The following is a 20,000-nucleotide window of genomic DNA, read 5'->3' as shown; positions in this document are numbered from 1 at the left end:
GACAGAGGGGGATGAGGGAGAGAAAGAGAGGGAAAGAAAGAGAGGGGGGAGATATCGAGATAGAATGAGAGTGAGAGAGGGGGATGGAGTGAGAGAGAGGGGCGATATAGAAGGAGAGAGAGGAGGGATAGAGGGAGAGAGAGGGGGGATGGAAGTAGACAGAGGGGGGATAGAGGGAGAGAGAGGGGGGATGGAAGGAGAAAGGGGGGGGGGGTCAGGGGAGATAGCATTGAGTAAAATAATGAACACACTCAAAAGCTTTAATGTTAATGCCCAGAGCAGAGAACACAGCACTTTTGGGTCCATTAAAAATCACATGAACTGTATTCCACTGACTATAAACCAAAGTATATAAATATCTCAACAGACCAGCACAGTGCAACTTAAATAGAGACACTGCCCCCTCATCAGTGCTTAATCAAGCACACATCAGGGCCACATCAGGGCCTGATGTGGCCCTGATATGGGCCATATCAGAGCCACATCAGGGCCATATCAGTGCAGCATCAGGACCATATCAGGGCCATATCAGGTCCATATCAGGGCCGCATCAGGGCCAGATGGTTCCAGCCTCCGCTGCTGTATGGGAGCTGATGGAGTGAAACAGCAGCCAGGCTCCTGGGCCCCTGCAGAGTCAGGTGCTGCTCTGACAGATGAGCTCTGTGTGTGTGTGTGTGTGTGTGTGTGTGTGTGTGTTGTGCTGGAGCGCTCTGCAACGGGAACATAATGGTCCGCAGCATCTATCAGCCGGTCCGTCCCCACCAGGGGTCCTGACTGCAACGAGGGCTGCTGCTGAGACTGTCTGAGGGTTCCTTTCATCGCTTATATGGTACACAACACTACAGTCTTTCATTCCATTTGAGTGTGCTCAAACAAGCACACAGGCGTGCACGCATGCACACACACACATACACACTACTGTTCACTTTTTTGTCCTTTTTCTTTATTCAGTCTTGCTCTTCTCCAACTATGCTACATGCATACACACAACACTCTGGTTATTTGCTCTTTAATAAATCAAATCTTTAAAGGGCAGATTTCTCCTACAATTTCAATATCGTCACCTCAGATCTGCCTCTAAGTCTGTGTGTGTGTGTGTGTGTGCGCTCCCTACCAACACAAACTCTCAGACAAGAAAAAAACAAAAAAACAATTCCCATTAGTCCTGACCATGTGTCAGAAACAGGAGGGCATCATGCATACATTAATACACAGACACACACACACACACACACACACACACACACAAACAAACAAAGACAGCCCGTTCCTTGCGTGCATGCGAGCAGCATTTCATGTTGACTAATGCTGCTCTGACCTTTGGGCAGGCTAATCTGTAATAAGTCGGGAGTTTGTCTAGTGTGTTTGCTCGGATGGGAAAAGGTTATCGTTGAATATAAAGTGTGCGGGTCTATCTGCACAGGACTTAATGAGGCCACTGGATACTGAGACCTCACCAAGGAGCCCAGCTGGCCTTTGCCTTCGCTGCTCTCACTCTCACTCACCCTCACACACACCCACACACCCTCACCCTCACACACACACACACACCCTCACACACACACACACACACTCACCCTCACCATGAAACCCAGTGAGCTGGCCTTTGCCTTCGCTGCTCTGTTGCTCCCAATTTATCTCCTCACAAAACTCCAGTGGAGCCGACAAAACCGGCACAGCACACACTCTGTACAAGACTAACTACACACACACACACACACACACACACACACACACACACACTATACAGCACACACTCTGTACAAGACTAACTAAACACACACAATACAGCACACTTTGTACAAGACTAACTACACACACACTATACAGTACACAGTACAGCACACTCTGTACAAGACTAACTACACACACACTATACAGTACAGCACACTCTGTACAAGACTAACTACACACACACTATACAGCATACTCTGTACAAGACTAACTACACACACACTATACAGTACAGCACACTCTGTACAAGACTAACTACACACACACTATACAGCACACTCTGTACAAGACTAACTACACACACACTATACAGTACAGCACACTCTGTACAAGACTAACTACATACACACTATACAGCACGCTCTGTACAAGACTAACTACACACACACTATACAGTACAGTACACTCTGTACAAGACTAACTACACACACACTATACAGTACAGCACACTCTGTACAAGACTAACTACACACACACATTATACAGCACACTCTGTACAAGACTAACTACACACACACACACACTATACAGTGCACTCTGTAGACTAACCACACATAAGTGGACACATCAAATCCCATAGCCAACAAACCCACTTAAACTGGCTCTTTGTTTTATGTAGAAATGAATACTGCCTTCTCACAGCATGGTTAAATTACATACAGGTTTCCATTCGGACTAAGGAATGAGAGACACCAGACTATTGGTATACTTTATGCCATAAATAGTGAGCTGAGGTACAGTAGGAATAGTCTGTATTGGCTGTAGGCTGTATTGGGGGGCTGAGGTACTGTAGGAATAGTCTGTATTGGCTGTAGGCTGTACTGGAGAGCTGAGGTAGCAATAGTCTCAGGCGATATTGAAGAGGTTTTATCAATCTGCGTGGAGCTAGTAGCCACTGTCTTCAGTAGTCTTCTTTCCTTCCTCTGCTTCACTGTCTTCAGTAGTCCTCTTTCCTTCCTCTGCTTCACTGTCTTCAGTAGTCTTCTTTCCTTCCTCTGCTTCACTGAATGTGTGATTAAAAGCGGTGCTCTGGTGAGCAGAGCTTCCAGCCTTTACTAACTGTCTATAAATCATTAATAAGCACTGTTTGCCCTGAACGCCATTCAAGCTGCGTTAGGTCCTTTGTGATCATATTTTAATCGGGTGAACCTGCTGCAAAATAGTTTATGTGTGAGTGTGTGTGTGTGTGTGTTATATCCTAACTTAATACAGACAAATGGCAGGGGAGGTTACTGTGGAAACAACACCCCCTTTCCTCTGTATGAGGCAGATTTATCTGAACACTTTAAACAGTCAGTTTACTATATTCCCCCTCTGAAGCTTAGACGCAGAGAAAAAGACTCTCTTTCTCTCTCTCTCTCTCTCTCTCTCTCTCTCTCTCTCTCTCTCTCTCTCTCTCTCTCTCTCTCTCTCTCTCTCTCTCTCTCTATCCCTCCCTCTCTCTTTCCTGTTTTCAGTTCTTCTCAAAGACATTTTTGCTATGATGTATTGCTTTTTTTTTCTTTTTCGGGTGTGTCTGTGTGTGTGTGTGTGTGTGTCTGTGTCTGTGTCTGTGCATGTGTCTATGTGTGTGTCTGTGTGTGTGTGTGTGTGTGTGTGTGTGTGTGTGTGTGTGTGTGTGTGTGTGTGTGTGTGTGTGTGTGTGTGTGTGTGTGTGTGTGTGTGTGTGTGTGTGTGTGTGTGTGTGTGTGTGTGCACACAGCTTCACTACAGCTTTACTATGTGTTCTGGGCACGTTCACCAACCTGGGTACGTTCAACACAGCCTGGCTATATGGGCACGTTCAAGTTCAGCACAGCCTGGCTATATGGGCACGTTCACGTTCAGCAGAGCCTAACTAGGTGTTCTGGGCACGTTCACCAACCCCTGAGAACAGGCACCAACACTGAAGCACGTTCACTACCGCCTAGAGAGCGTCTTCCCAGATATGGAACACTCCCCAGTGCCTGGATGGTTTGATGGCTTGTGTTTCTGAAGATGGTGTGCAGATCTCACCTCTGAGGAGGCTTAAGCTGTGAGAGCAGCGAGATGAACACACACCAGAGCAAAGGCAGGTGCAGAGGGAGAGCTTCTCATGGATCAGCAGAGCTCACAGACACACAAGACACGCGTCTGTAGTGTCTACACACACACACACACACACACACGCCTCCAACTTCCTCTGGCAGGATCACACAGAGGAGACAGAAGATGCATCTCCACACACACACACACACACACACACACACGCCTCCAAGTTCCTCTGGTAGGATCACACAGAGGAGACAGAAAATGCGTCTCCACACACACACACACACACACACACACACACACATGTCTCCAAGTTCCTCTGGCAGGTTCACGCGGAGGAGACAGAAGATGCATCTCCACACACACACACACACACACACACACACACACGCCTCCAAGTTCCTCTGGCAGGTTCAGGCGGAGGAGTGGGATAAAGTTAGGAGAGGAAACGAGGACGGAGAGCAAAGGGAGAACAGAGTGTCCTTGGCACTCCACAGCTGACGCAGGTCTGCCCTGCTCACAGCACTGACTCAACCTTACACACGCTAACGTGTGTGTGTGTGTGTGTGTGTGTGTGTGTGTGTGTGTGTGTGTGTGTGTCAGGGGATATGAGAGCTAAAGTGTGTGTGTGTGTGTGTGTGTGTGTGTGTGCGTGTGTGTGTGTGTCCCAGGGGTTATGAGAGCTAAAGCCATGAATAAAGAAAAACACAAAAACAAAACAAAACAAATTATCAACACCACCTGTGGATAATGAACCATAGCTAAGCGCGCGCGCACGTGTGTGTGTGTGTGTGTGTGCATGTGTGTGTGTATGTGTGTTTGTGTGTGTGTGTGCGTGTGTGTACACGCAAATGACTTCTGCTGAAATATTTATGTTATGGGTAATTATTCCTGTCATATTTAATATTTATTTTCACCCTTGATAAAGCACCACACACACACACACACGCACACACATGCAGGCATGCATGTACACAGACATACACAGACACACAGACACACAGACACACAGACACACAGACACACACACCCTTTATGCTGTGTTTAGCACACGTTGCTATCATTAAAGCATCAGCTCAATCCAGCGTAAAACACATCAAAACAAAAACACATTAAGGGCAACATCTTATACACACATAAACAGCTCACACTCTGCTTCCAAAGTACAGCGTCTCTCAGAGATTCACGGACCGACCCTGCGTGCGTGTGTGTGTGTGTTAATATTAAGACGCTGGGGCAGAATGAGTGTGTGTGTGTGTGTGTGGTGTGTTAATAAGATGCTGGGGCAGAATGAGTGTGTGTGTGTGTGTAGTGTGTTAATAAGACGTTGGGGCAGAATGAGTGTGTGTGTGTGTGTGTGTGGTGTGTTAATAAGACGTTGGGGCAGAATGAGTGTGTGTGTGTGTGTGTGTGTGTGTGTGTGTGGTGTGTTAATAAGATGTTGGGGCAGAATGAGTGTGTGTGTGTGTGTGTGTGTGTGTGTGTGTGTGTGTGTGTGTGGTGTGTTAATAAGATGCTGGGGCAGAATGAGGGTGTGTGTGGTGTGTTAATAGGACGTTGGGGCAGAGTGAGTGTGTGTGTGGTGTGTTAATAAGACGATGGGGCAGAATGAGTGTGTGTGTGTGTGTGTGTGTGTGTGTGTGTTAATAAGACGATGGGGCAGAATGAGTGTGTGTGTTAATAAGACGGTGGGGTAGAATGAGTGTGTGTGTGTGCATGTTAATAAGACGTTGGGGCAGAATGAGTGTGTGTGTGTGCGTGTGTGTGGTGTGTTAATAAGACGCTGGGGCAGAATGAGTGTGTGTGTGTGTGCGTGTTAATGAGACGCTGGGGCAGAATGAGTATGTGTGTGTGTGTGTTAATAAGACGCTGAGGCAGAATGAGTGTGTGTGTGTGTGTGTGTGTGTGTGTGTTAATAAGACGCTGTTGTCATGGCGGTGATTAATGGCGCTATGAGAGGCGTATGAATGTGGATGTGATGCAGCTGCTGATGAATCAACTGCCTCCTGCTCTTGACATGCCGCCATTTAAAGCCCCCCCCCCCCCCCCCCCCCTTACGGATCAGCCTAGGCTCCACTTTCTTTCTTTCTTTCTTTCTGTCTTTCTGTCTCCGCTCATTGGGAGCCACCACAGACCCATACGGGAGAAGGGAAGGGAGGGTAGGGCCCACAGGGAGAGTGAGTGTGTGTGTGTGTGTGTGTGTGTGTGTGGGGAGGGTAGGGGCCACAGGGAGAGTGTGTGTGTGTGTGGGTGTGTGTGTGGGGAGGGTAGGGGCCACAGGGAGAGACTGTGAGGCTGAGAGTTGCAGACGGAACAGAGAGAAAGAGACTATTTCTGAGCTTTGCTAAGGAAGAGCAGACAACACATCACAGCCCATACCGCACTGTTCTGCAAGGTTCTAACATTGTTCTAACATGTTTCTATGGTTCCTCCTGTTTTCCCCCATGTGTGTGTGCAGCATGCGTGAGCAGTAAGTCATAGAGTTTATTGAGCAGAACTCTAGACCCGCGAGGAGATCATCTGTCTTGGGTGAGTGTGTGGGGGGGCAGGCCTCTCGTGGATCCAGACATGATGTGGCATAAGTGACAGGAGCAGAATCTAATCCTCTTAAAGTGACAGTAACGCGCGCTGCACTGCCATGTGCCCCTGTGGCCATCTCCACTCTGATCTGAGCCTGGCATCCAGCCTGGCTGTCTAACGCCAAATATCTGTTTTCATGCTAATTACAGAAAATATGTAATCAAGACACACACTCACAAACAGGATGTTGGCTCCCATATGCATGCGCGCGCGCACACACACACACACACACACACACACACACAGGGTGCTGACACACACACACACACACACACACATACACACACACACACACACACACACACACACACACACATACACACACACACATACACACACACACACACACACACACACACACACACACATACACACACACACACACACACACATACACACACACACACACATACAACGCGCTGGCTCCCATTCCTGGCGTGTGTTATCACTGCATTACTGGCAAGACAGCAAATGAATGACACCAGCAGTGTGAGGCTTTTGCAATAACACGGAGAATCCATTAAAATGGCAGATAAGTGCGGCTGATTCAGGGGGAGCATCTGTGCTTTGAGATGTTGGCTGCCTGCTGGATCTGCCTCCAACAAAGCCAATCACTGGATGACAGGTCCAATACCTTCTCATGAACCACAACACTTCCCACAATTCACGTCATCTACTAACTATCTTCTCATTAATCTCAGCATGAAACAAGCCCATCATGTGAAGTTACCCGGTGTGTGTGTGTGTGTGTGTGTGTGTGTGTGTGTGTGTGTGTGTGTGTGTGTGTGTGAGTGTGTGAGTGTGTGTGTGTGTGTGTGTGTGTGTATGTTTGTGTAGCCAACTCACTTGCTTTTCTTAAAGACGATGCCTCGTCTCGATCCTGTCCCTACCTCTCCTCCTCCTAACGCTCTATGTTGCCCGGCGTGTCACATGCTAGCTTACTCCCCAGCCTCCTTTAGTGGACAAGATACTTGTAATAAATGCAGACGAATAGCTAGCTTGGAGGCGAGGTTAGATGAACTCGAGGGCCGCATCCACACGCTGAATCTGACTAGCAAACAGTTAGCGACAGAACCCCCGGTAAGCTGTGTGGATGCACCAGCCATTAGATCTACAGATAGGCCTACAGATAGCGTAACCATGACAGCCCCCTCGCAGCAGGGGACTAGTCCCTGGGTGACTATTCGGGGACATAAATCCAAACAGAGGCCCACTGCTAACCACCAACCCCTTCACGTTTCTAATCGATTCTCCCCTTTAGCTAGCCAAGATAAACCTGCCTCTCTGGTAATTGGCGCCTCTACTATACGATACGTGAAGCTAACGACTCCATCGGTTATAGTTAATTCAATATCTGGGGCCAGAGCTAACGACATCGAGTCAAATTTGAAAGTGCTGGCTAATGCTAAGCGTAAATATTCGAAAATAGTCATCCACACCGGCACCAACGATGTCCGATTGCGTCAATCGGAGATCACCAAGCAAAACTTTATTTCCGTGTGCAGGTTCGCACAACAGATGTCTGATTCTGTAACTTTCTCTGGACCCATACCCATTAGAAGAGGTGACGAAATGTTCAGCAGAATTTCGGACCTCAACCGCTGGCTGTCAGAGTGGTGTGCCAATAACAATGTGGGCTTCATTGATAATTTTAGCTCCTTCTTGGGGAAGCCTAGACTGTTGAAAAGAGACGGTATCCACCCCACTCCGGAGGGTGCTGTTCTCCTTTCAAGGAACATAGACCATCACCTAACCGAGGCTAGTTCCTGACAAACCAGAGGCTAGTCCAGGCAGCAGAGATATTGTCTTACACAGATCTCTGTCGTCCCAGAGTCACCCAGATAGGCCAACACAGGGCCAAATAGAAAGGGTGTCTGTACCAAAGTTGTCTCGTGCTCGATCCATTAGGGGAATTGATTTTAGCAATCTTATTCAAATAAAAACATCCTCGATTACACAATCCCCCCAAAAAACGCAACTTAGGCTTGCTTTACTTAACATTCGATCATTATCAAGTAAGACCCCCTTGGTTAATGAAATTATTACTGACAACCACATAGATGTAATGTGCCTCACTGAAACCTGGCTTAAACCAGATGAATACCTTCCATTGAATGAGTCCACACCTCCTTCCTATCTAAACCACCATGTACCACGCCATACTGGCAGGGGTGGTGGAGTAGCTACAATTTATCACTCTAGCCTTCTCACATCTCCCAAACCCGCACATAAGCTTACATCTTTTGAAGTCCTAATTCTTAATTTTATACATCCAGACTGGAAAACTAATCTGCCTGTAACCGTGGTCACACTTTATAGACCCCCAGGCCCCTACACTAATTTCCTAGAAGAATTCTCTGATTTTCTTTCCACTTTAGTTGTCCAAACAGAAAAAATACTTATATTGGGTGATTTTAATATTCATATGGATAATGTGAACGATAGTCTCACAATTGCATTCCAATCTCTAATTGACCATCTCGGCTTCTCCCAAAATGTTAATTCACCCACACATCGTCATAACCATACTATTGACCTAGTCTTGTCATATGGCATAAACATAGAAAAGTTAACAATCATACCACAACATCCCACCCTAACTGATCACCATCTAATTACTTTTGAAATGACACTACATTATTTAGTACCTAACTCCACTTACTACTATAGTCGCAGCCTATCTGAAAAAACGACTGCAGACTTTCTAGAACAAATTCCACTAACCCTTTCCACATCTGTGACTCAGGATATATTAGACGGCCCTTCTCCTAAAACAGAAGGTCCTTCCCTTAACTCAACAGAGGTCGATTTACTAACTGATAATGTAATGAATGCACTACACTCAACCCTAGACTCTGTAGCACCACTCAAAAAGAAAACAAGGAAACAAACAAGACACGCTCCATGGTATACATCAGAGACTAAAACCCTTAAGCAAAAAACACGCAAACTAGAGCAAAAGTGGCGCACCACTAAAATGGAAGTGTTTCGCCAAGCATGGAGAGATAGCCTCATCGCTTACAAACAAGCACTTAACAAGGCCAAGTCAGCTTACTATTCCTCACTGATTGAAGAAAATAAAAACAATACAAAATTTCTTTTTAGCACAATCTCACGCTTAACGAAGAGCCATAATGAAGTAAGCCAATCTATTCCTTTAAGCTTAGATAGTAATGATTTTATGAACTTTTTTAATGATAAAATTGAAACAATTAGAGTTAAGATCAACAACCAGTCAGTTTCACCAAATACACATACTCCATTGCCAAATAATAGTGAAAACATAACAGAATCACAGATGCAACCTAGCACAACATTTAATTCATTTACACCTATTGACACATTAGAGCTCACCTCCACAATTTCCTCATCAAAATCTGCAACTAGTCTGCTAGACCCTATTCCCACTCACCTTCTTAAGACCGCCCTCCCCCTCCTCGATAATACGTTACTTCAGATTCTAAATAATTCAATGTTATTAGGACATGTTCCACAGCAGTTTAAGATGTCTGTTATCAAGCCATCACTCAAAAAACCTAGCCTTGACCCTAACATCCTAGCTAACTATAGGCCTATATCTAATCTCCCTTTTATATCAAAAATACTTGAAAAAATAGTATCCAAACAAATTAGCGCCTTCTTACAAACTAACAAAATTCAAGAACTGTACCAATCTGGCTTTAGAGCCCACCACAGTACCGAATCAGCCTTAGTTAAAGTGTTTAATGACCTCCTTATTGCTGCTGATAACGGCTATGCATCAATACTAGTCCTCCTTGACCTCAGTGCTGCTTTTGACACCATATATCATGACATACTACTCCACAGGCTTGAACATTCCATAGGTATCAAAGACTCTGCACTTGCTTGGTTTAGATCATACCTTACTAACCGCCAACAATTTGTACAGGTCCATAATGAACCATCCTCCCAGACTATGGTTAAATATGGAGTGCCTCAAGGCTCAGTACTAGGGCCCCTATTATTTTCTCTTTATATGCTTCCTCTAGGTTCTATAATTAGAAAACATGGCATTGATTTCCATTCTTATGCAGATGATACACAATTATATATTTCCATAAAGCCCGATGAACCAACCCCGTTAGCCAAACTCAACACATGTCTGAGAGACATAAAAATTTGGATGACTAATAACTTCCTGCTATTGAACTCAGATAAAACAGAAGTTATGGTTTTAGGTCCTAAGAAGACTAGGGATATCCTATCCACATCACAGGTTACATATAGTGATCTCTCACTGACCTCATCCACAAGTGTTAAAAATCTAGGAGTTACAATTGATCAAGAACTTCTACTCAATAGTCACATAAAGCAGATCACAAAAACCTCATTTTTCCATTTAAGGAACATTTCAAAGATAAGGAAGTCCTTATCCTTACCAGACGCTGAAAAATTAATCCACGCTTTTGTCACTTCCAGGCTAGACTATTGTAATGCGCTATACGCCGGCTACAATAATACCTGTCTAAAAAGCCTACAGCTTATACAAAACGCAGCTGCTCGCACACTCACTAGGACCAAAAAATATGAACATATTTCCCCCATCCTAGCATCTCTACATTGGTTACCTGTTAAAAGTCGCATTGACTTCAAAATTCTACTTCTCACATACAAAGCCATAAATGGAAGAGCACCCGAATATATTAAAGATCTTCTAGTCCCATATAATCCACCTAGACCCTTACGATCACAAAATACTGGACTTCTTGTAATTCCAAGAATTTCAAAAACTACAGTAGGAGGCAGAGCCTTTTGTTACCGCGCACCCCTCCTCTGGAATAATCTTCCTCCCTCAATTCGATTAGCAGACACCCTCCCTATTTTTAAGTCTAGACTTAAAACATATCTCTTTAGTGCTTCCTATAGTTAGGTATGGTGCAGTGTGGAACTTCAACCACCTCAGGGTCTTACTGGAACGGACCACCTCTGCTGTGGGCTTGTGTGACTGGTGCCCCAGTCATGCATCCCATGGTGGCTACTGACCACACCTGATCTGGTGCTGACCACCCTCCACCATGCCTTAGTTATGCTGCTTTAGCATTGCGCTGTCATGGACTTCTTATGTGGCATGCCGTACAACTCCTCTTCTCCCCTCTCCCTCTGTCTCTCTCAACTCTCCCTCTTTCCTTCTCTCCCTGTCCTGTCCTCTATAGTGTAGCTTGGGGGGGAGGGTCCCGCGTGCTGTCTGTTGCGCGTGCGGGCATTTGTTCATTCACTGCGCATGCGGGCTTTTGTCCATTTGCGCCGTTTCGGTCATGGGCCTTCCCCGGGTGGGCTTGCGCATCATGTCTGGGCTGCGCGCCTGGGTGGTGTGGCTGGGTGCTCTGGGCCGGTCGGGGTCCGTTCGCGGGTGGCGTTGCTCGTCCGCGGGGGGCCTCCCGTCGCCGTCTGTAGATGGGGGGGGGGGGGGGGGTTCGTGTCGGCTCCATTCGCCAGTGGCTCTGCGTGGGCGTATATTGGCGGTCTGGCTGGGGCATGCAGTCTGATCAGATGTGCACGGCTGTGCATTTAGTGGGATGGGGGGGACGGGGGAGGTGGGAATGCTGGGAGTGGATGGCGGAGGGGAGGGCTGTTGCGGCATTGTATTTGGATTGGGCTCGCGGTCCGGGCCTTCTTGGGGTGGTGTTTCTAGAGTGGAAGTCCAATGGTTTTAACGATTTTAATTACATTACACCAATGTCCAATGATTTTAACGTTTTTAATTACACTACATCGCCTCCCTACGCCTCCCGACCCTGTCAACAGGATGACAGGATGACACGTCCAAAGACATGAAGCATTCTGGACTTTTGCTCTGGGGGCGCTGCTTCCGGGGGGCCTGGGCGGCGGGGCGGATCAGACTGTGTGTCCTGGTCGGGCCGTGGTGTGTGTTCGCGTGGTGTTGTGGTTGGGGTGGGGCTGGCGCGGGCCCCGTTCTCTCTGCTCGCGGATGGTGGTGGGGGGTGTCTGCGGATGGGTGGCGCCGCCTGTGGGCGGACTCTGGCTGGCCATGCTCAGCCATGCTGCTCCGACGCGCGGTTCAGGGGTGGTGTGTGGGTTCGCCTGGGGGGGGGGGGGCATTGGGGGGGGGCATTGTGGGTGGGTGGATGTTGCGTGCGTGGTGGGTGGGTGGATGTTTGCATGCGTGGTGGACGATGTGCGGGATGCCTCTTCGGGTTTAACTGGGTAACCTATTCCTACGCACCTGTCCCCACAAAAGAGGTGTGTAAAAGCGTTTTGTAAACCCTCTATAGTATAACCATTTATATCACCATTGATATACTTATTAATACTTAATATGACTTACAGTAATACTAACACACTCTATTTCTCTTCCCTTTCCCCTATACCTCACTTGTGAGGTAAACCATTACCAGCCATCAACCATCTCTGTGCCTGTCCCTCATCACACCTGAAGTCACATCCCTCTGACTGCCCTACCATCGCCATTGCCTTCGCCATCCCTATGACTGCCCTAACATCGCCTGCTGTGGTTCCCTGCCCGAATCTTTGGCCCTCGGATCCCAGCGACCCATCACCTTCAGAAATAACTAATGGATTACTAATGGACAATTTATTCCCTACACTGGACTATTTGAACTTTCATTGTCATTGTAACTTTCAAACTACAAATGACTGTACTGTAACTGACCCAAGACAGATGGGTTGGGCCCTTGAGTCGTGGGTCTGTCTGAGGTTTCTTCCTATATGTATCTCCAATTCTAGGGAGTTTTTCCTTGCCCCTGTTACTCATGGGCTCTCTTTGAATGTCTAACACTCTGTAAAGCGCCTTGAGACATGTGTAATGTATTGGCGCTCTATAAGCGACATTAAATTGAAAATTGAAATTGTGTGTGTGTGTGTGTGTGTGTGAGAGAGAGAGAGAGAGAGAGAGAGAGAGAGAGAGAGAGCAATCCCATCATGTGAAGTTAGCAGGTGAAAAAATACAGCAAAATGCCTGCTGTCTTGCATCTCTTCAGGAAGGGAATCATGATGAGTATGTGTGTGTCTGTGTGTGTGTGTGTGTGTGTGTGTGTGTGTGTGTGTGTGTGTGTGTGTGTGTGTGTGTGTGTGTGTGTGTGTGTGTGTGTGTGTGTGTGTGTGCGTGTGTGTGTGTGTGTGTGTGTACCTGATTGGAGCTCCTCTACTCTTGGCTGGTTTCAGGAGAATAGTCACAGTGCTGTCAGTCTGGTTGATGGACGTTTCTTGATCGTAGCCAGGCATAGAGGGAGCTGGAGACACAAGAACAAACACACACAGACATATCAGTGACTTAAAAGGTTTATTCTCTCGCTCTCTCTCTCTCGCTCGCTCTCTCTCTCTCTCTCGCTCGCTCTCTCTCTCTCTCTCTCTCTCTCTCTCTGAAATATCACTCATCTAATAACTCTTTATTCTGTGGCTTGGTTACTTGCTCAGTTTTGAATTTGCCAACATCACTTGCTAAAATAACTCTAGTCTCAACAACAAGGCGTCTCCAGTTAAAAGTCTCAGTTCTCACTCACTCCGTCTTGCTTTTCGTCTATCTCTCTTTCTGCACTTCATCCCTCTATCCCTCCATTTCAGCACATCATCCCTCCATCAGAAACGTTTGAGTGTTTGTGTGTGTGTGTGTGTGTGTGTGTGAGTACCTGAGATGCGGGTGGTGGCCTGGGTGATGGCGGGCGGTCCGTAGCCCTTGACGGTGCTGGCCCTCAGGGTGATGGAGTAGGTGGAGCCGGGGTAGAGGCCCAGGAACACGTGGGACGTCTCGTTGCCTAGTTTCACCACCCTGCCGCTCTGATTGGATATATCCAGTGCCAGGTCAAATGAGCTCACTGCCTTATAGGAGATCTGAGGAACACACACACACACACACACATACAGACATGGGCAGTATTTCAATTATATGTATTTTAAATACATATTTAATTACTTTAGTGTATTTTGTCATTTGTTTTTTGCAGGATTGGAAAAAAATAAATGTACTTTGTAACAAAAAACTTTGAGGGGTTGTATTTAGAGTATTTAAAATCTCATCATTTCCCCCCTCAAATTAGCCAAAAATTCATCACACAGTTAAATATAGCCTCTGACCTAGTATAACCATGACAATATGCTATGCTTATCATAGTCTGGGAGCCAAAGGTCAGAATCTTTAGGACATGAACCCCATGAGGATTTATGTAAGGTATCAACCAAGGTGTCCTGATCTGCAGAAATAATGGAGGAGACAGAGGCAAAAACCTCCCCAATGCGAAACAGTCTTGAGTTTTCACCTCCCAGTTCATTAATTCTGTATATTGAGAAACCTTACAGGATGTTACATTATTTGTCCCCCGTGTTGCCAGTCATGTATGAAGGCAAAAGGCATGCATTTATAGCACAAAAAGGGAAATGCATTTCAATTTAAAAAGGCTAACCTGTTCAATCTGTTGTACTACTTTCATTGAATACGGAAAATGATGGTGGGCAGTTTGCTTCGTCAGAGCACACGAACTGGACTAAGTGACCCGCTGATTAAAGGCAGTATTATTATGAATACATTTAAAAGTTCAATTGTTCATGGAAGACGGTAATTAGCATTACTTTGTCCAACCATGTCAAACACACAGACACTGCACACGTCCTCAGGTGTGACTCATGTCTGTGCATCACTTCCTCTATGAGCTTTTGACCAGCAGTGCCTTCAGAGACAGAAGGCAGAGAGAGCTTCCTGAAAGGCTTTTTCACTTCACCATAATGCAGCCTATCTATCAAGCCCACTTATAAACACACTTTCATTCTTCTGGCAATCAAAGGGCTCCAATATAATTCTAATTAGGCAACACAAAGGGAGCTTTCTTTTGAAAGGGCAGCTAATTCAGCTTCCATCAAATTCCACAGCGCTTCAAGGAGCTCGTCATAAGGCTCTTAATCTGAGAATGTCATAGGCTACACTTCCAATCAGCATTTCAAGAGCAAACTGAAACAATTATTTGTTTGTATGTTTGACTGTAGGATCTTCAACATCATCATTCTGTTTCACTCACATATACATGAGCATTCCCCCAAATACTAATTGACTATCAATAGTAATGATACAAACAATCTTCATTCTAGTTCATCCTCTCATAAAACTCAGATTATTCGGAATGCAGCACTTAATTAGGCATTCCATTGGCATTCTTTCACAGTCCATGACGCATAAGCTGTGAAGACGCGGACCAGTGAGCTCTGAATGCTCTATGCTAGATGTGGCCCAGTGAGCTCTAAATGCTCTATGCTAGAGGCAGCCCAGTGAGCTCTAAATGCTCTATGCTAGAGGTGGCCCAGTGAGCTCTATGCTAGAGGTGGCCCAGTGAGCTCTGAATGCTCTATACTAGAGGTGGCCCAGTGAGCTCTATGCTAGAGGTGGCCCAGTGAGCTCTAAATGCTCTATGCTAGAGGTGGCCCAGTGAGCTCTATGCTAGAGGTGGCCCAGTGAGCTCTATGCTAGAGGTGGCCCAGTGAGCTCTATGCTAGAGGCGGCCCAGTGAGCTCTATGCTAGAGGTGGCCGAGTGAACTCTAGATGCTCTATGCTAGAGGCCGCCCAATGAGTGAGCTCCAGATGTTCTATGCTAGAGGTGGCCCAGTGAGCTCTATGCTAGAGGTGGCCCAGTGAGCTCTATGCTAGAGGTGGCCCAGTGAGTTCTAGATGTTCTATGCTAGAGGCCGCCCAATGAGTGAGCTCCAGATGTTCTATGCTAGAGGTGGCCCAGTGAGCTCTATGCTAGAGGTGGCCCAGTGAGCTCTAAATGTTCTATGCTAGAGGTGGCCCAGTGAGCTCTATGCTAGAGGTGGCCCAGTGAGCTCTATGCTAGAGGTGGCCCAGTGAGCTCTATGCTAGAGGTGGCCCAGTGAGCTCTATTCTAGAGGCGGCCCAGTGAGCTCTATGCTAGAGGTGGCCCAGTGAGCTCTATACTAGAGGTGGCCCAGTGAGCTCTATACTAGAGGTGGCCCAGTGAGCTCTATGCTAGAGGTGGCCCAGTGAGCTCTATACTAGAGGTGGCCCAGTGAGCTCTAAATGTTCTATGCTAGAGGTGGCCCAGTGAGCTCTATGCTAGAGGTGGCCCAGTGAGCTCTAAATGTTCTATGCTAGAGGTGGCCCAGTGAGCTCTATGCTAGAGGCGGCCCAGTGAGCTCTATGCTAGAGGTGGCCCAGTGAGCTCTATGCTAGACGTGGCCGAGTGAGCTCTATGCTAGAGGTGGCCGAGTGAGCTCTAGATGACGTTAAGACGGGCAATGGCCAGCGGTCGGAGGGACTGATGACCTGTCAGCTGTCTTCACTCGCACGTTATCTTTCAGAGCAGAGGAGAGAGAGAACAGCAGCTCAGACCAGCAGCCACAATGAACCCAAGTCACTGAGCTGAGAGAGAGATACTGACAATAGGGAGATAAAAAGAAAACAGAGAGATAGAGAGGGAGAAAGAGAGACAGAAGATAGAGAGATAGAGAGCCACAATGAGACCAAGTCACTGAGCTGAGAGAGAGATAAAAAGAAAACAGAAAATAGAGAGATGGAAAGGGAGAAAGAGAGACAGAAAGAGAGGTAAAATAGAGAAAATAGTGACACAGAAAGAGAGGTAAAAATAGAGGGGGAGAAAGAGAAAGATAGATACAGAACTTAGATGAGAGAGAAATAGAGAGATAGAGAGCTAAAAAGAGAGAGGAAGAGAGAGTGATAGAGATGGACAGAACTGAGGGAGCAGCAGGGCCATGTGCCCTGGCTGTGGGGGGAGCACACACACACACACACACACACACACACACACACACACACACACATTGAGTCCAGAGCAAAGGAGGTGAGATGAGATGTGATGTGGGGCTGATATCTGAGCTTGTCTCTGGGATCTCACTTTGAGGCCCTTTGATACAGCAAATCAAAGAGCAGGACTCAGGCTTCAAGGCCAGCGACTTCTAGGGACTAAACACAGTCTCAGTCTGTTTGATTGAGCTGGTAGGAGTATTGGAATGAGAGAGAGAGAGAGAGAGAGAGAGAGAGAGAGAGAGAGAGAGAGAGAGAGAGAATATAGGTACAAAAAGAAGATGAAAGGGGGAAAAAATGAATTTCAGAGTGACACTGTTTTGACAGTAGTTAGTGACTTGTGCATAGTAGCGCGCACTCACTAATGCAACCTGTAGTGCTAAATTGTCATTCTCAGATCCACTTTATATGTTAGCATCTCACATACAGTATGAATTCATTCTCTAATCCACTTTATATGTTAGAATCTCACATACAGTAGGAATTAAGTTGAACATAAGCATGACTGTGATCATTGGCTATTGGCATTTTGTTGAAACTGTCTCAGTACCGCTAGTCTTGCTAGTCACCAGGAGCTGCATAGAACACAGTAGCGCTAGTCTCGCTAGTCACCAGAACTGGAATATGGAACACTGTAGCGCTAGTCTCACTAGTCACCAGGAACTGGAATATGGAACACTGTACCGCTAGTCTCCCTAGTCACCAGGAACTGGAATATGGAACACTGTACCGCTAGTCTCCCTAGTCACCAGGAACTGGAATATGGAACACTGTAGCGCTAGTCTCGCTAGTCACCAGGAACTGGAATATGGAACACTGTAGCGCTAGTCTCGCTAGTCACCAGGAACTGGAATATGGAACACTGTAGCGCTAGTCTCACTAGGAACTGGAATATGGAACACTGTAGCGCTAGTCTCGCTAGTCACCAGGAACTGGAATATGGAACACTGCAGCGCTAGTCTCACTAGTCACCAGGAACTGGAATATGGAACACTGCAGCGCTAGTCTCCCTAGTCACCAGGAACTGGAATATGGAACACTGCAGCGCTAGTCTCACTAGTCCAAGGGGGCAGCGAACGTTCTGAGAGTGTAGACAGTATGGCGGCCGCCATGCTAACGAGAAGACCGTGGCTAGCTGGCCATTCCATTGAATCCTATGGGGCGTAAGCGCCACTTTGACATCAAATTACGTTAGAGCTGAAGCGTTTTAAGCCTTTATATGAACATTTTCTATTGTCGGGGTACATACTACATTGTGAAATTGACATAATAATCTCGTAACTGTCTTATCGGCTGAGTAATTAACGTTTTTCCGAAGTCAATGCTAAAGTGTTAAAGGCGCATGCGTCCAGCGAGAGTAAAGCGTCGCCATAGGTCAGACTCGGTCAGACTACGTGCCTACGTCACATTTACGACAACTGAGCCTGCGCAGAGACAAGAAGACCTAAAAAAAAAACCGTTGAGATTTGCTTCCTCGGTCTCTGCTGCCGTCTACGTGATAGCTCTGTCCATATCTTTTACTGTCTATGCACTAGTCACCAGGAACTGGAATATGGAACACTGCAGCGCTAGTCTCCCTAGTCACCAGGAACTGGAATATGGAACACTGTAGCGCTAGTCTCGCTAGTCACCAGGAACTGGAATATGGAACACTGTAGCGCTAGTCTCGCTAGTCACCAGGAACTGGAATATGGAACACTGTAGCGCTAGTCTCACTAGTCACCAGAACTGGAATATGGAACACTGTAGCGCTAGTCTCGCTAGTCACCAGGAACTGGAATATGGAACACTGTAGCGCTAGTCTCACTAGGAACTGGAATATGGAACACTGTAGCGCTAGTCTCGCTAGTCACCAGGAACTGGAATATGGAACACTGTAGCGCTAGTCTCACTAGTCACCATGAACTGGAATATGGAACACTGTAGCGCTAGTCTCACTAGCCACCAGGAACTGGAATATGGAACACTGTAGCGCTAGTCTCACTAGTCACCAGGAACTGGAATATGGAACACTGTAGCGCTAGTCTCACTAGTCACCATGAACTGGAATATGGAACACTGTAGCGCTAGTCTCACTAGCCACCAGGAACTGGAATATGGAACACTGTAGCGCTAGTCTCACTAGTCACCAGGAACTGGAATATGGAACACTGCAGCGCTAGTCTCGCTAGTCACCAGGAACTGCAATATGGAACACTGCAGCGCTAGTCTCCAGGAACTGGAATATGGAACACTGTAGCGCTAGTCTCGCTTGTCACCAGGAACTGGAATATGGAACACTGTAGCGCTAGTCTCGCTAGTCACCAGGAACTGGAATATGGAACACTGTAGCGCTAGTCTCGCTAGTCACCAGGAGCTGCATAGAACACAGTAGCGCTAGTCACCAGGAACTGGAATATGGAACACTGTAGCGCTAGTCTCGCTAGTCACCAGAACTGGAATATGGAACACTGTAGCGCTAGTCTCACTAGTCACCAGGAGCTGCATAGAACACAGTAGCGCTAGTCTCGCTAGTCACCAGAACTGGAATATGGAACACTGTAGCGCTAGTCTCACTAGTCACCAGGAGCTGCATAGAACACAGTAGCGCTAGTCACCAGGAACTGGAATATGGAACACTGCAGCGCTAGTCTCCAGGAACTGGAATATGGAACACTGTAGCGCTAGTCTCACTAGTCACCAGGAACTGGAATATGGAACACTGTAGCGCTAGTCTCACTAGTCACCAGGAACTGGAATATGGAACACTGTAGCGCTAGTCTCGCTAGTCACCAGGAACTGGAATATGGAACACTGTAGCGCTAGTCTCGCTAGTCACCAGGAACTGGAATATGGAACACTGTAGCGCTAGTCTCGCTAGTCATCAGGAACTGGAATATGGAACACTGCAGCGCTAGCTAGTCTCGCTAG

At 46.8% G+C, this 20,000-nt stretch overlaps 1 protein-coding gene across 1 annotated transcript in view; it reads right to left on the bottom strand.

The window, feature by feature from the left end:
- Nucleotides 1–20,000, bottom strand: part of LOC134075185 (receptor-type tyrosine-protein phosphatase mu-like) — a 165,519-nt gene that overhangs the window by 73,329 nt on the left and 72,190 nt on the right. The window contains 2 exon segments of the mRNA XM_062530715.1: nucleotides 13,454–13,556; nucleotides 13,953–14,154. Coding sequence (XP_062386699.1) covers nucleotides 13,454–13,556; nucleotides 13,953–14,154 — 305 coding nt within the window.

This window comes from Sardina pilchardus, chromosome 2 (assembly GCF_963854185.1).
Source record: "Sardina pilchardus chromosome 2, fSarPil1.1, whole genome shotgun sequence".
Lineage (NCBI taxonomy): Eukaryota > Metazoa > Chordata > Actinopteri > Clupeiformes > Clupeidae > Sardina > Sardina pilchardus.
This window is presented reverse-complemented; position numbering and strand designations above follow the sequence as displayed.